Source organism: Vollenhovia emeryi, unplaced genomic scaffold, assembly GCF_000949405.1.
Source record: "Vollenhovia emeryi isolate VEMERY1.0 unplaced genomic scaffold, V.emery_V1.0 DF939127.1, whole genome shotgun sequence".
Classification (NCBI taxonomy): domain Eukaryota; kingdom Metazoa; phylum Arthropoda; class Insecta; order Hymenoptera; family Formicidae; genus Vollenhovia; species Vollenhovia emeryi.
Window position 1 is genome coordinate 3272760 of NW_011967239.1, and position 15785 is coordinate 3288544.

General features: G+C 47.6%; 3 protein-coding genes across 7 annotated transcripts; 1 reads left to right on the forward strand and 2 right to left on the reverse strand.

Moving 5' to 3' along the window:
• Window positions 1–219: 219 nt before the first annotated feature.
• On the reverse strand, window positions 220–6631 carry LOC105568890 (histone-lysine N-methyltransferase Suv4-20). 4 transcript variants are annotated; one of them, XM_012024907.1, is made up of 9 exons: window positions 5984–6631; window positions 4235–4468; window positions 3983–4148; window positions 3697–3867; window positions 3465–3593; window positions 3192–3381; window positions 2690–3098; window positions 820–2601; window positions 220–678 (listed from the first exon to the last, which is right to left on the reverse strand). In XM_012024907.1, exons 2-9 carry the CDS (start codon window positions 4447–4449, stop codon window positions 267–269), a joined length of 3474 nt encoding a protein of 1157 aa, XP_011880297.1. In that variant the 5' UTR covers window positions 4450–4468; window positions 5984–6631; the 3' UTR covers window positions 220–266. The 4 variants fall into 4 exon arrangements, with proteins under 4 accessions (XP_011880297.1, XP_011880294.1, XP_011880296.1 ...); XM_012024904.1 differs by having other exon boundaries at window positions 5649–6631; XM_012024906.1 differs by lacking the exon at window positions 5984–6631 and adding an exon at window positions 4749–4954.
• Window positions 6632–7352: 721 nt separating this feature from the next.
• Window positions 7353–11633, forward strand: LOC105568889 (mitochondrial ornithine transporter 1). Its single transcript, XM_012024903.1, has 5 exons — window positions 7353–8387; window positions 10163–10399; window positions 10749–10918; window positions 10997–11272; window positions 11382–11633. Exons 1-5 carry the CDS (start codon window positions 8273–8275, stop codon window positions 11553–11555), a joined length of 972 nt encoding a protein of 323 aa, XP_011880293.1. The 5' UTR covers window positions 7353–8272; the 3' UTR covers window positions 11556–11633.
• Window positions 11634–11733: 100 nt separating this feature from the next.
• Window positions 11734–15464, reverse strand: LOC105568888 (FAST kinase domain-containing protein 5). 2 transcript variants are annotated; one of them, XM_012024901.1, is made up of 7 exons: window positions 14213–15464; window positions 13977–14138; window positions 13734–13892; window positions 13394–13622; window positions 13208–13294; window positions 12825–13121; window positions 11734–11911 (listed from the first exon to the last, which is right to left on the reverse strand). In XM_012024901.1, the coding sequence occupies exons 1-7, from the start codon at window positions 15214–15216 to the stop codon at window positions 11801–11803; spliced, it is 2049 nt and encodes a 682-aa protein (XP_011880291.1). In that variant the 5' UTR covers window positions 15217–15464; the 3' UTR covers window positions 11734–11800. The 2 variants fall into 2 exon arrangements, with proteins under 2 accessions (XP_011880291.1, XP_011880292.1); XM_012024902.1 differs by lacking the exon at window positions 11734–11911 and having other exon boundaries at window positions 12951–13121; window positions 13197–13294.
• Between the last annotated feature and the right edge of the window lie 321 nt (window positions 15465–15785).

Below are 15785 nucleotides of genomic sequence, written 5' to 3' on the forward strand. Positions count from 1 at the left end.
TGTAGCGATGCTAGTTCTATCACTAAATCAAGTTTAATCGAAAAGTATCTTCAAGTTCGGTACGAACTTGCTGTCACATGTCGTAGGACGAGGAGGCTTAGCTTCCTGGATGATCTTTCGTTTTTAATTATGTTTAAAAAGATAGTCTATATATATTGTAATGAAATCGATATTACACGCGCGTCATGACGGTGGAGAGCGACGGGGGGGGGGGGGATAAGTCGAGGGAGCAGGAGGGGAGGAGGAGGCAGGTGGAATTATAGCTGTTAAGAATGCGTTAGATCGATGGTGCGTGTCTCGTTGCCGAGGATCAAGCGTAATCTTTTCATGGGCGGCGGCGGCGGATCGAGATTCAATTCGCGCGACTTCTTGTGCCGTCTCTCACGGTCCCTGCTCTTGTGCTTCTTCCGGCGTTTGCGCCTCTCCAGCCCCTCGACGCGCAGCACCTCGTACTCCGGCTCGTAACTGTCCTCGCTCAGACCACTGGTGCCGGACTCGACGATGTCGTCCAGCACGGGCGACCGCTTCATGCGCAACGTCAGCTTCAGCCGACCGCCGGTCCTCTCCGGCGTGACAGGACAAACTCGGCAATCGCTCGGATTGCTCGTTCGCCATTGGCACTCGGACGGGATTGTGCTTGATTTTCGCGCGCTACCATTGTTCTCATAGGCTGTCAATCTGAAAGAAGATTCCTCTGACTTAGAGAAGAAAATTTTATAAAGTGATTTTACAAAACGTTAGCTCGCGGAATATTAATTCACGCTTGTATTTTCAATGATAGAGACATAACTCTGTGCAACACATTCATTGCATATTTACCGTTCCAAGCTCCCCGCAACGTTATAGTTTCCTCTTGATTGAACACTATTGGATTCTGCGCCGTGTTGGCTTTGCGCCACGGTCGGAGGCCACGGTTCCTCTCGAACCAACACCGGTGGCTCCGTTTTATTGTACTCGTCACTGCACTGCATTTCCTGTACAGGTGACACTGCTATCAAAGAGGAGGACGCATGACGTGACTCGTGCTTGCCGCGTCTTATTATGGATAGTATGCCGATATCTTCCAGGTTGCTCTCCTTTTCGCTAAACTCGTAAATATCGCCCTGGATGCCCGAATCATCGTCGGCCTCCCCTATCTCGGCCGTCGCCGATCTCTGTCGATCCCTCCTCTGGCTTTTGGTAGATTTGTTCTTGCTCTTGCTCTTACTCTTGGAGTTGTCCTGCTGACTCTCCGTTAAAATCCCGAACTTGGACTTGGCGCTCGAAAGTCTTTTCTGCAACTTGCGAGCCAGCTTCGAGGACGCGTCTAAAGCGTGATCTTTCCGCCTGGATGTCGATCTCTTCAACGCAGGATCGCGATTGTCCTCTAAATTCGTATGGCCGGCTAAATCGCTATTATAGTTCGTAATCTGTACGTTGCTAAAAACCGTCGCATTATTTCCCTCCGTAATATTTATTATGGAGTCCGTCTCCGTCGCGCATAACGTCGCCATTTCGGGTCTGATGCCAGGCTCGACGCTCGCGACGTACGCATCACTTTTCGTCACGATGCCCTCCTCTTCCTCCCGATTTGAAACTATAGTGCTGTAACATTTTAAAACGCTCTCGGTGTTAACTTCTGCTTCTACGACTCCCTCAGAGTTCAATCCACAAAATTCGACACTGTCCGAGTGACTCGCCGCCGACGCGTCGACGGTGATCGGACTCTCGCAACCTTCACTTTCCACTTCTTTCTCCACGTCGTATTTCTGCACCACGATTACTTTCGCAGAGTTTAAAGCGCAACATTCGTCATCTGACCGGGAGCTCGTCTCGTGTAACATGTCATTCTCTCGGAAATCAGCCTGCAGCATGTTCTTTTCTTCGATCGGCGGCGGCGGCGAATCATCGTCTTCAAACTCGCAAGGTGACTCCTCGTTCGGCGTCTTGCGATCTTCGTGCTCGTCCATCGAGGAAAGTTGATTGCTATGAGCCTTGGAGCGTTTGTTAACGTAATTCGCCTGCTCGTCCGCGCCACAAGGCTCGTTCTCGTCTCCCTTGTGCCGTAGGGGTGACGAATGATGGTAGTCTCTCGAGCGACAGTTCATATCCTCGGGAATCGATTCCGCGATATGTAAACGCTGTTGAAGGTGGGATTGAGACGTGGAACTTAATCGGATTGAATCACAGGCGTTTGTACTATAATATCCCTTTTTGTAACTGGAAGAATTAATGTTATATTGCGTCTCAGGATCGACTTCCGCGATGAGATCCGGTATTCCCCGCTCGTCCTCCACAGAGTCGCCATCGCCGTTCGATTCACCTGTGTCTTCTACCTCGGTCAGTCGCAGCGAACAGGCGTCTTCGTTTGATTCCTCCGCCACGGCACGCTGTTGTAGCTGCTCCACGCAGAAACCGTCGTCCATCTCCGACGCGTGTGGCAGATGGTGCTTCGGTAGTCGCGAATACAGATTCTCCTTGTGTACCGGCACCCTATCGGAATCCTCCTTTCGATGACCGATGTCCGCCACTTCCGTGTCTTTCACAGCGGGATTACTGAGACAGGGCGCTGCGGATTTCACACCGACTTTCCCCTTTTTCGACTCCGTTCTCTTGTGAAGTCTACGAGAAATCAAAATTGACAATTAATTTTAAATTAAAGTAACAGAAGTACACATTTAACCGCGCAAAAGGGAGCCTAATAAGCTACCTGGACGCTCTGAGCGATTGAGTATTCTTGATAGCACTTCCGTCACCGGTGCTCCCGTCAAACTTGCACAGCTGTTTGTTACGGAGACTCCTCGTGACGGAAGTCGCGATCGCAGAGGGATGCGGACGCGTTTGCAACATATTCTCGCCGTTGCTGATTGCCGGCTGCTGCTGATTGATATCCGAGAATCGGCAGCCTTGCGCGATCAGTAGCTCGGCGTCGTACTTTGTCAGCCCCTTGCGTCGCAGCTCCTTTATGCTGAGGGATTGCGGCGCGACCGCCGTATTTCCGACCAGAACCGCGTTTCGTTCGGTGAGAGCGGTATCGACTTGCTGTTTGTTCCTGTTCAGTGGCTGCTGCCGGTGTTTCGTTCGATTGATTCGGTTGTCCGTCTCCCTCAAACGATAACCTACGGAAATAGATAAAGGGAAAAAAAACAGATTAGAGACTAGGCTGACGAGAACGGCCTTTGTCCTGTGCAATATTGTCGCGCGTAGCGTACCGGACGACATTTCCTCGCCCGGTTTCTGGCTCGCGAAAGCGCCGGTCCCTCGCCTCTCGCATGTCTCGCACTCGCAGTAACAGTTGCTGTCGCCGAAGAAATCCTCCCCGTAGAAACACGTGATCTCCTCGCCCACCTCGATGTCACGCAGCACCTTGACACATGCGGTGTCTCTCCCCGTCGCCACAAACTGCGAAAGTAATACACTCGCGTTTACATAACGCTTCTTGCGCAATCGCGCCCGAGTTTCGTCCACGAGCGTTCCTCGCTTACCTTGCAGTTCGCTCTACAGTCATGGTTTATGTACGCGGCTGGTCCCAGCCATAATTGGGCGCAGTTCTTTCGACAACTAAACATCACAGAGAAGTCATTTTTCCCGGGATGCAGTAACGCAGCTTCCTCCTAAAAGCACATGGACAGATATAAGTGCACGAAATGGAGACAAAGGAGATACCAAGAGAAAAATCGCTCAATCGAATTTTCATACACTTTGCAGAGCTCAAACCTTTTCGCTAAGCTCCGCTATGCAACCGACGAGGCAGGAAATTTTGTCATGCTTCATCCATTTGCGGGTGGCGCATATCTTGGCACCCTTTTGTCCCTCCAGGCTGTATCTGTAGCACGGCTCTATGGCGAAGCCGGAGTCCTTGTCGAAGACTCGCAAGTATCGTTTGATCTGTAAAAGCCAACCGTCGCACTTGCACATACGACTTATCGCTTGTATCGAAGACTCAACTTTGTGCCGAAATAACACGATTTGACGCGAGAGCGGCCTGCATCCTACAACTCACGTGATTCTCCAGATTAATTTGCTGCTGCTTGGACTTTGTATGGGGTAGCCGTGCGCCCCAGTCTCCGCCCATCAACTTCTTGTACGCCTTCTCGTAATTTTGAGTTTGAATAAATTCGCAAATGATCTTTCGGAGCTCCTCCTTGTTCGCCTTCAACGGCCTGTACCTGCCGGACGGAATATGAACCTTAGCAAACGACTCGCGCAGACAGCTCGCAAGCGTCGCAAGCTGGATTCGGCGGAGTAATGGTACCTGATGTTCATCTTGTGGGTGGTAAATCCTAGGTAGGGATCCAGCACGAGGGACGTAGCCAGGTCGTCATTGTCGGAGAGCTCTTTGGGTGTCATTCCACATCCTCCACCACTGTTGGGTTGCATCTTTGCACCCACTGTGCCACCTAACCTTCGCTCCTGCTTTCTCACTGCAGTTGCTGAGGCCTGAATCGACAAGCAGTAGTCCACCACCATTCTGCGACGCTGACTTTCACTGGAAACAGGAGACAATGAAACGGAGTGCGGCGAGCAGGAGGAGAAGAGGGCGCCTCCTCGATTCTTTCCCCCGTCACCCCATCGGTCCGCGTCAACAGATTTTCCCAAACGGATTTAGGTTAACGCAACCCTCGACGCAACCTTAACGTGTCTTTAACGTATTGGAGAGGTTAATGTACCCCGGATCGGACTCTATTAGGGCCTGGTGGTGCACGTTGCGTCGCTATTGTCCCGAGCGGGCGAGCCGACCAATCGGCGGAACACCATTGTAAACCTACGGAGCGACCTCCCGCAGGTGCGCGAGAGCGAGGACCGAGTTCCAAAACGCTATGCCACACGGACGCGCGGCATCGTCCGGTTCCAGGTAGATCCAGCGACGTCTCTCGAAGGGACGTCGCGGTCCGCAACACCGCCCCACAACATCGCGCCCGTCTCCGACCGTAGCCTACTCAGCTGTTACTCAGGTGTCAAAAACACCGTACGGCTCGAGCGACCCTGTACCCCCCCCCCCCTCCCGCTGCCCCCTCCGCCCTTTAAACGCACACGCCCGACTCCCTTCGCGACGCCGCCGCCGCCGCCGCCGCGTCCACGTCGCCTTCGCCTTCGGCGACGGAAGGCGAGGGCCACCCTCGCGCACCACCGAGGGCCTGAACCTGACCCTGAACCTGAGTGAGTTCCGGAGGGGCGAACCAAGCCCACCGAAACTCCGCCGTCGGGAGAGAGAGAGACAGAGACAGAGAGAGAGAGAGAGAGAGGAGGGAGGGGGCGACCGAGCGATCCCCGTCGGCGGCGGCGTCGTCGCCTCGGAAGCAACGGGGTTGTCCCCCCCTCGGAAGTCAGCGCCACGGACGAGACGAGGCTCGTCGGGTCCCTTCGTATCGACCGGGACGACACGGCAACGGCGGCGGCCTATAGGCGGACCTATAGGCGCGCGTCGACATAACGGTCCTCTCCCTCTCGGAGGAGGACGGCACGTCGCGGTGTTCGCCGTCGTTCGAGGACAACGGCGAGCGCGGCGGAGCGCCGTACGCGAGAACACCGAACTATAGCGGGGCGGGGGGGGCAGGAGGAGGAGAGGAGGCCAGGCGTACGGGCCGTGCGATGTTCTTTTTTTTTTCTCAGGACGCACGGGGTGGCCGTCGGTCGGCGGCGACGACGTCGCGTTTTACTTTACTTACCGCGAGGATGCTCTCCCGAGAACGGACCTCTCGCATCTTGCGGTCGGTCGGGCCCCTAAAGCTAGAGCGGCGCGGCGACGTGCCTCTCGCGTCGCGGCGGAGACGCGCTCGCGGTAGCTATCATGGCTGGACAGTATCCGAACGAGGCTCGGGAGGATCGCCACGGCACAGCACGGCACAGTGCGACGCGATGCGATGCGATGAGAGATGAGATGAGGTGCGATGCGACGCGACGCGACCCGACGGCGCGCACTTTCCCTCTACCCTGTGTGGCCCGTGGCGTGTGCGTACGCAACGTGAACGTGCGTTCGCACGGTGCCCACTCTCGTACGTACGTATATACGTGCGGCGACGGCGACGACGACGACCACCCCCAACGATGGCGACGGAGCCGTCGGCCCCGCGTCTCCGGCGACGCGCTGTCGACTCCGCTTCCGCTTCCTCGTGCGAGACGAGAGAGAGAGAGAGAGAGAGAGAAAAATAGAAGCAGAGCAAAGTAGGAGAAACAGAGAGATAGGTCGGGTATCAGTCGCGGCCACGGAGCAAATTCATGTTTTGGGATGCCGTCGCGACGTCGTGCCTGTCGTCGGGGCCCCGCGCGTCTTTCCGCTACCCGGAACTGCCCGCGGGTCGCCTCGGTGCGATCTCCTTTGTCTCCTTTTCTCTTTACGCGTCGCGACGCTCGCCGTTACGCGAATCCGATAGCTCGCGGGTACACCGTCTCCGCATGAAACGCGATCGCGGATCGTCGGGATTCCGCTGACGGCCACGACAATCGTCCGCGTCGCTCGACAGTCTAGGGACTCGGGGCCGTTACGTTCGTTTAGGGACTTTGACGATCGCCGAGTGCGACCCTGCGCTTTCGTCGTCTCCATGGCGACCGACCGCGTATCCGGGCGGCCGTTCTCTCTCTCTCGTGCCTTCTCGTAACCCAGCGCCATAGACATTCCGTGCTTTCCAGCAAGCGACACAAGTCGACACAAATGTCGTTCTGTCTTTCTTCGCATTCAATGAATAATAAAGACAGAACGACACTTGTGTCGACTTGTGTCGCTTGCTGGAAAGCACGGATTGCTTAAAGGCCAATGTCCACGATGCTAGAACTTGGTCCAAGTTCTAGTTTCGAGAAACGTGTAGCCAATCAACGTGCAGCTATTCCATAAAAGCTGCAAGGTGATTGGCTACGCATTTCTCAGAACTAGAACTTGGATACAGTTCTTGAATCGTGGACACAAGGCTTTACAAGAGCCAATCAGGATGTGGAGTTTTAAATCAGGTGACTTGAGGCTAAACCCTGATTGGCTCTCGTAAGCAATCCAGTAGGAAAAATAGTATCGTGTGCCGTTGGCTCTAAAGGCATGTGTCCACGTTACTAGAACTGCGTCCAACTTCTAGTTCCGAGAAATGTGTAACCAATCAACTTGCAGCTTTTATGGAATAGCTGCAAGTTGATTGGCCATACATTTCTCGGAACTAGAACTTGGATCAAGTTCTAGCATCGTGGGCACAGGCCTTAAAACCCGTATCAGACTACAGACTCCCGACTCTGAGGGCATTTCACAAACATCGGTTAACTGTTAACTAGGGTTCAGTCGACTACCTATCTTTTTTCATCTTATTATTTAAGAAGAGACAGCAGATCAATTAACCTTTGGTTAGCAGTTAACCAACGTTTGTGAAACGCCCTGACTCGACCACTGACTCGGACTCCCGACTATGATTCAACCAATTAGAGTGGCGTCTATTCCCGAGTCGGCCAGTGCTTTGCTGTGATTGGTTCAATCGTAATCGGGAGTCTGTATAAGTTTAATACGGGCTTCAGAGAACCTAATTAGATCTCAATAGATAATAACATTGAGTATTCAATGAAAGAGTCAGATCTCTGAAGATCTGATGATTTTAGAATTAAATACAATTAGATATCGCAATCCCAGAGTCCAAATGTAATCATATATTCTTCATCAGTAAAATAATTTTAATATCTTGTTAAACGAAAAGCTTATTAAACTTGGCCTTAATCATATGTCGTTATAATTAGATACATACATAATTGTGACATATACATATAGTGAGATATTTTCATTTTTTCTCGGGAATGTAATAAGAATATTGGCCTAATATTGATACAATGTTAAACTAATATTATTAGACATATTGACTAAATAAGAGAAGGCGTCCATCTTATAATATTGGACCAATATTGGGAATACTGGATTTATACATTACTTCCCAATATTGTGCACTCCGCTTATTTTTTTGTCTACATTGAAACGTAAAGGCGAAGAAATTCCCCCCCTCCCTCTTGTCGCAAGAATAAAAACCAAATGCGAGATGTAATAGAAATTTTCTCCTCCTTGAGGAATTTCCGAAGGGTCTGACGATTTCACGAGCCGAGCCTGCTCGTTGATGTCAAAACGTGAACGACACGACAGGCCGGCGATATCAGCTTCTTTCCAGGCACATAGTATACATATATACTGCTTTGCGAGACGCTCAATCGCCAGTATCGCTCGTGATCGCTCGTCACGCGTGGCTGGCTGGCGCGCCTGTTTTGCCGATCGAGACGAGAGCACGTGGCCGCACCGAAGGAATCTCTTTTTTTTTTCCTCCGCACGACGACCACGATGACGACGGGCAGCGTCGCCGAGCCGATCGGTGCGGAAATGGCCCACGTGCCGACGGGAAACAGTCGCGGAAACATCAAGGACGGCGTGATCAATTTCGTGGCCGGTTCGCTCGGTAAACGTCCCCGGGTGCCCGATGTCTACATTTACTCCAGAATCTACCGTGCGAGACTTGGACCAAATCCCGATCAATTCGTCTGGCAGAACCACTTGCTACAAAATTTCCAACTGCACTCACAATGTTCATTGCCACCAATATAGATTACCTTTACTCTCGGTTTAACTTACTTTTTATCTTTTTCTAGATCTGAGAATTAGAAAAGGATAGAATTAATCCTTTCGGGATTAACTTTACTCTTGGAACACGGGTCTCACTTAGAAAATTTAACAAGATCCAATGCAACATGTTCTAGTACCGAGGAGACATTAAATCAATACAAAATAATTTGGTCGTGAAAAAGAGTTAATCTCCATTGATAGAAATTGACATAATTCTTTAATTCCCTAATTCGAAGCGATCAAGCTTCGATTTGCTTAATCAGCAATTAACTTAATAGTCGAATAGTGCCACTATGTTGACGCGAATTAAATTACAAGTTCTTTCATATTTGTTTCGTAAAGAAAAGGATTTAGAATAACGAATTTAATAAGTGAAAATTTTGCTGCGGGCAATTCTGGTCGAATTAATACGGTCAATCAGAAGGTTTGGACCAAGTCACCCCTGATCTGCTTCTCCGCGTGTTTAACAACAAGAGATCGATTGTCTCATTGACAGTAACAAAATGGTACAAGCCGATAAGTCGATCGTCGATTAAATTAATCGGAGTTTACTCGCGCGCACGCGGAAAGTGCGTCACGTTTCGCAGAGATTAATTTTCCTCTCGCGGCGTTCGCGATAAAACATTTCTAAGGTCGAGAGGAAGGAAGCGGGATCTTAAAAAAAAAGAGAAGAGATACTACCTGCTTTGAGAAAAAAAAGTTATCGAAATGACTAAATACAGTTAGTCGGCAGTATTTCTTTAGTTGAAATATAAAAAAATATTTCTTAATTCAACACTTTTTTTTCTCAGTGTACAGATACCATAGAATTACAAAAGTCGTAAAGATAGAAAATTATATAAAGAGAACAGAAACGTTTCCTGACTTAAATCTTCGGAGGAAGCATCGTCTATCTAAAATTTAAATTAATATCTTCAATATTAATAAATGTATAAAACTTGAATTATTACTGAAATAAATCGTCTGGCTGCAACTTGCACTTGTCACCGTAACACTTGTCAAACGCCGTTTATCTGCTTGTAAAATTGTATATTCTAATATTTAGATAAATAATATATACGTTTATCTGTACTCGATGGGAAGATAACGATAGTGTCAGTATCCCGTAACGTTATCTTTCACGTAAATACTCGACTTTGATAAACTCAACTAACAATAAGTGACTCTAACTGGCACGCGTTCTTACACGTCCCAAGATTGAAAACTATGCTGTACATTAACAAATTATGTATCTGATATCTTTACGCGACTGGGTGCTCGCAAACTGTCGCAATCTCTCTTCAAGAAAATAGCGACGTTTCATACTCGTTTTTCGTCCACGTTGTCAAGAAATGCTCAACTTATTGGCAGAGAGTGATAAAATCTTACAAAAATTTCATATCACAATGTTAATTATCTGGTATTTATGTAAACATGTTTAGAATGATGACTTACTGGACTTTACGATAATTATTTAACTGTATTAAAAATATGAAAAAATATCTCAGATAAAGATCACTTGTCGTTAATTGTGTCAGTGATGTTGTAGAGTAACAATTTTTCGCAAGACTTGGAGGCATTACGAGACATATTTTCATGTAGCAAACAGATTATTCTATTTCTATCCAATAGGCGGTGTAGCGCTCGTCTACGTCGGCCAGCCGTTGGACACGGTAAAGGTAAAGATGCAGACCTTCCCGTCCATGTACAAAGGCATGGTAAATTGTTTTCTGCGTACGTTGCGAACAGACGGTATTGCGAGGGGCTTGTACGCCGGAACGATCCCAGCGGTAGTCGCAAATGTAGCAGAGAACTCGGTGTTGTTCGCCGCATACGGTGGATGTCAGAAAGCAATCGCTCATTTATCAGGTAAATCGCGAACCATGATGGTATAATTAATTATAAATTTATGAAAAAGACTAGAGGAAAGTCCTCTAATATGAGATAGCAGGTTTTCAACACCCAAATTCAATTACAAATCTTTTCTCGCAACGATTACACAATCTAACGATGAATTGTCCACTAAACAGATTTCGCTCCAAGGGTAGTAAATTCACGGTGGAATCAACTGATGATGCCTATTAATGTAACAGAAACTCCGCTATCCCGTATTAGGATCCTATTTCACAATAGGGGACTTTCCTCCTGTTACCTAAAGCTTGTTACAAGAGTTATTTTTGAACCTATTTAATCTTCCTTTCTCTTTTTTTTTCGACAGGTGTGCAGGACGTAAAACAGCTCAGTTCCTTCAGCAATGCCTGGGCCGGCTTCTTTGCGGCGTTCTTTTCCTCGCTGACGCTGTGCCCAACGGAGTTGATAAAGTGCAAGCTGCAGGCTATGAGGGAGGTTGAACAGACGCAAGCCACAACTGCCACGAGAAAATCAACGGTAAGTAAGCCGATAAACATTGTTTTAAATATATCGAGATGGCAATTTCTGAGTGACACCGTTATCATTATTCTTCAGAAACTTCATATAGGACCGTGGAATTTAACGAGGCAGATTCTTAGGGAGCAAGGTGTAAGAGGCATGTTTACAGGTCTCTCGTCGACGATAGCCCGCGAAATGCCGGGCTATTTCTTCTTCTTCGGCGGCTACGAGGGCACGAGGGAATTGCTAGCCGCGAAGGGTCAGAGTAGGCAAGACATCGGCTGGCAAAAGACAATGGTGGCTGGCGCGGTCGGTGGCGCGATGCTCTGGCTGGCGATATATCCAGCCGACGTTGTCAAGAGTAGAATACAGGTACGTCTTCGCAACTGAATGGGTGACACGTCGCAATCAAGCTAAAAAGACGCGTATATTTCTCAATATTTCTCGCCTCCAGCGAAATGTCTGTTTTGTTTGCAACCAGGTGCAGAACTTGAAAACGCCCGCCTTGATAGTTTTCAACGATATCGTGCGGCAAGAAGGCATCGGCGCGTTGTACAACGGATTGACGCCGACTCTAATCAGAACGGTACCAGCGACCGCGACACTGTTCGTTACCGTCGAATACACCAAGACACTTATGCACAATTATTTCTAAACTCAGTTTCAACATTTCCGTCGTCTCACGTGACCTGATGTCCCACGAATATCCTGTACGCAAAAGCATTTTTCGGCACGATGCGTAAAATCATGTGTCGCGCAAACTCAATGTCCTTATATCTGTAAATAAGAGATGTATATACGCTAATGCGACAATAATGCAATACGAGAAATAGTTTATATTATGAGAGATATTATTCCTAATAAGAGATGTACAAGATGTTCTGTGACATGTTTCGCACGTTATTGTCTAGTACTAGACAGTTTTGATGTACGATCTTGAAACACAAGCTTTTTTATGTAATGACGTTTCTCCTGCGGTAATTTGAATTTATTCCAAGTGGCATATGGTATCTGCAAGAATTAAAACTTTCTTACGTTACTGTCATAATTAACACAATGTATTCAAGTTATTCAAATTAAAAATATCAGAACATTTTTTTAATGTCAACGCAGACTACGGTTAGCCAAATGACATATCACTGCACGTGTATAATAACTTAAATCATTATCATCGATCGATTTACTTATAAGAATTTAATTAACGTAAAATTAATTTTTAGCTTGAAACTTATCTCTAAAGCCTCGTCTACAATAGTCGCACAGGCTGTGTCGCATGTCGTAAGTATATTATTTCCGGTCGTAAGGCTGTCGCAATCGCAGAAGCCCCTGTCGCACGGAGTTGAACCAACTTGAACTTTCTGCGACTGCGACAAGCGTGTCGCATGAGATCAGCCAATCATATTACGTTGGTGCTAAAAGTGATTTACCTTGTGTTGCTAGCAGCTAGCTGATCCATAGTGAATTTTCTTATTAATGTTTTGTATTAATGCGAACGTAGAAAATATGAGCAAACGGCAATGTAAAGGCAATCAATTAAAAAATTGGGAGCAAAGTTGTAGAAAGATTAATAATCGCCGGGCATCCATTGTGGCTGCGATCGATTTGACGCTATCGCGAATCTTTGCGACTATTGTAGACACTCGTTCAGCGACACTCTTACGACATGCGACACAACCTGTGCGACTATTGTAGACGAGGCTTAAAGCTAAGACTCCACAAACGCGTTGAACTGCGGCAACGAATCAAAAGATTTCAATTTCATCGCAGGAAGCTTGCGACAAGCCTCTGATTGTTCGACTCGCGTTGCCGCAGCTCAACGCATCTGTGGAGTCTTAGCTTAATGCTCAGAAAATGATAAACACTTTGTATTTTCGCGTTACCGTTCTTGATATAGATCGATAAGTCCATTTTCCGCGAAACTTACCAAGATAGGCGTGTAACCAATTAAGGCTAATTGTCTTATTTTTGCCGCCAAGGGTCCAGTAGGTGCGTTACTACTTCTTAATGATAATCCGAAATGACCCATGACAAGGGCAATCCACCTCACGTTATTCGAATTTTCCTTGTCCACACGTTTAATGTCACTCGAATGAAACTGCGACAAGAACTTTTCCGACGGCATAAGCTGGTTTTGCTCGTTTAGGCACAAGACAATGTCCTGTATCGTAAAGTGCGGTAACGGACGAGCAACCGATATGTCCGACGTGGTGTTGAACAGCTTCTGTTGGCGTTAGAAAACCTTATGAGAGAATATGCACGTAAAGAAAAAAAAGATTACACTTTATGCGACAATTACAATGTATATACCTGACACGTTTCCAGCACGTCCTTAAACAGCATATTCGCCCGAGTCGATTCCGACCAACCGGTCTTCTCGGCCAATTGGTAATATTTCTATATATTACAAAATTCATTAATACACATTGTTTTTCCTCGGACTTATGCGACACGCGACAAACAATTCGATTGTAAGCGATCGATCCCTTTGCGTACCTTCTCTAGGAAAATAGATATACTGGGCTTAAGAAATGGGCCAGTGTACTCGGGCACTTCCACTCGCAGACCGTAGTCCAGCACGCAGTATTCACGCGAGAGATCACGGTAATTGCGATTGCACGCCATGCTTAAATATTCGGGCGCCATGATGCGTTCGATCAGGTCTATAGGATATACATTTTGTGTCGCCAAGTATCCTATAATACGTGAAACTACATATGGGAACCTATCGCAGGAAAATCTCGTAAATATCTTCGGAGTGGACTCTCATTTTTTAAGAAGTAGAAAACTAATATGATTTGTACTTTTAACTTGAACATGTTCGGATAATAGTTACTTTGCTATCTCGCCCGCTCGAGTGGTGTACCAAGTGTTCCTCAATTCCTCGATTACGTTCTGGTATATGTTGTGGCTCGAGTCGATATTAAAAATAGAAAAAGTGTAAAGGAATCTTTCGATGTCCTTTATCCTCGCAAACTTCAATTCCCTATTGAACCTGAAATCGTATCGACCGTAAATGCCACTTGTCATAAATGTGGACGGCAGTAGCGAATGCAAGAGTAATCGCTGTAAAATTTACTTTTCGATTATTACGTCCATGAGCTCTTTGTCGTATATGCTGAGCCTCCCACACGCTTGCGCAATGTGAGTCACAGTCATCAACGTGTAGTTCGGCACGTATGGCGTTATCACTTTAATCAACTCTACACATTCGTTGATCTCCGCAAGCGTTGTGCTGAATCTGGAAGGGAAACGTGAATATAGACTGGACATTCGCAAATCGACAAAATACACGGCGTATTGCGTTTATCTTACCGTATTATTTTTATGAGGGCTGCAATGCTTACGGAATCCAGCAAGTCTATCTCGTTTATAGTCCTCCGGATGATACGACTCAGGAAGACATTGCTCCTGATTTTCGTGCGAGTCTTGAAGAAACCCAACGACGCTACAGCTACCTCGTTGATCGATAAATCCTCGAAGCACTGCTCCAATCGGAATTCGAACTCGTACATGTTTATAGGCGGCTTCCGGTGTAGATTTAGAAAGAAGAGAATCTGGACCAGTTGTTGAGGAGAGAGCTTCTGAGGTTTATTACCTAGATGCCTGATGGAATACCATATGTAATGAGAATAGTATTGATTAATGCTTTTTCTGGGTAACATCTGGTATATCACGTCGCAGAGATACAACATCTTCTCCGTAGGTAACCGCAGGAAACGTGTCATGCATTCTCTGTCTATCTGCGAGCAGAGATCGGTGTAAAAATCGTACGCGCCCAGATGACTACTGAACGGTGCCAGATGCTGCATCGTCGTCATCAGATCATCGTCGGTCAGCTCTTGCACATTCAATCCGTTGAATGTCTTGGTGTATTTCAACGGCTCGAACCTGCTGTTATTGTTGCACAAGTTATAGGACAGCCTCTTGACGGCTGACGTTGTCTCGGCGCTCGTCATCGAGCTCCAATCTCGATTCAAGATCTCTAGCGCCTCGTCGTTTAAAACGTAAGCGTGCGTGGTCTTCGGCCGCATCACGATATTCGCGTACTTGAGCGAGTTCAGGAAGAGATTGTGGGCGTACGTGTTCTCCGCTATCTTTCCCTTCGGGCTGTCATCGGCGCTGTCCTCGTCGGCGGGGCGGACGGGCACCGCGAGCCCCTCCTGGGCCTTTCCCGGCTCGACGCGCACCGCACTCGGCGCGCTGCGCCGACGCTGCGGTAGCGCGCCGACCACCCGGTTGCCGCTGTCGCTACCTAACCTCGCCAGCGCCGGGTACGCGCCCCGCAGGCGACCCAATCCCCGCACGAGCACGCTCATCGCGGGGGACGACGTTACTCACCGTGGACTCTCACCGCGGTTTCGGCGCGTTTGCCGAGAGGGACTCGCCCTTCATTCGATCGCCACAAATTTCGAGAGATAGATTCTCTTTCCCCTTTTGTTTCTTTTACTTGCATTCCACCGGTTGCTGGAATTTATTTCAAGGTGCCTTCAACGTGTATCCGCACGATTTTACGATATAACTCTTTTACCGTCCCTCATGGTAGAATTTTGAGGTTAGGACGCCATCTCTCGATCCGACATCTTACATGTGAAACGTGAAGCTCGTGATGGAAAGTCGCGCGTGCATCGTCGATAAACGCAATTTCTCCTTTTGCATTTCTTGTAAAAATTATTTTAGTAGGACTGGTAATTTCCTTCAAAAGTTTCAACATTTGTACTTCGAAACTTTGAAAAATTTATTCGTGTGAGTGGCGACTTTATTCAAAAAAATACTAAAAATATTGCAAATAAAAAGTATTAACAATGAAAGAATATGAATCGCCAGCAATTGATTAATGATAAAAAGAATTGTTAGACGACTTTAGGCTGGCAGATGGTTTCTTTAT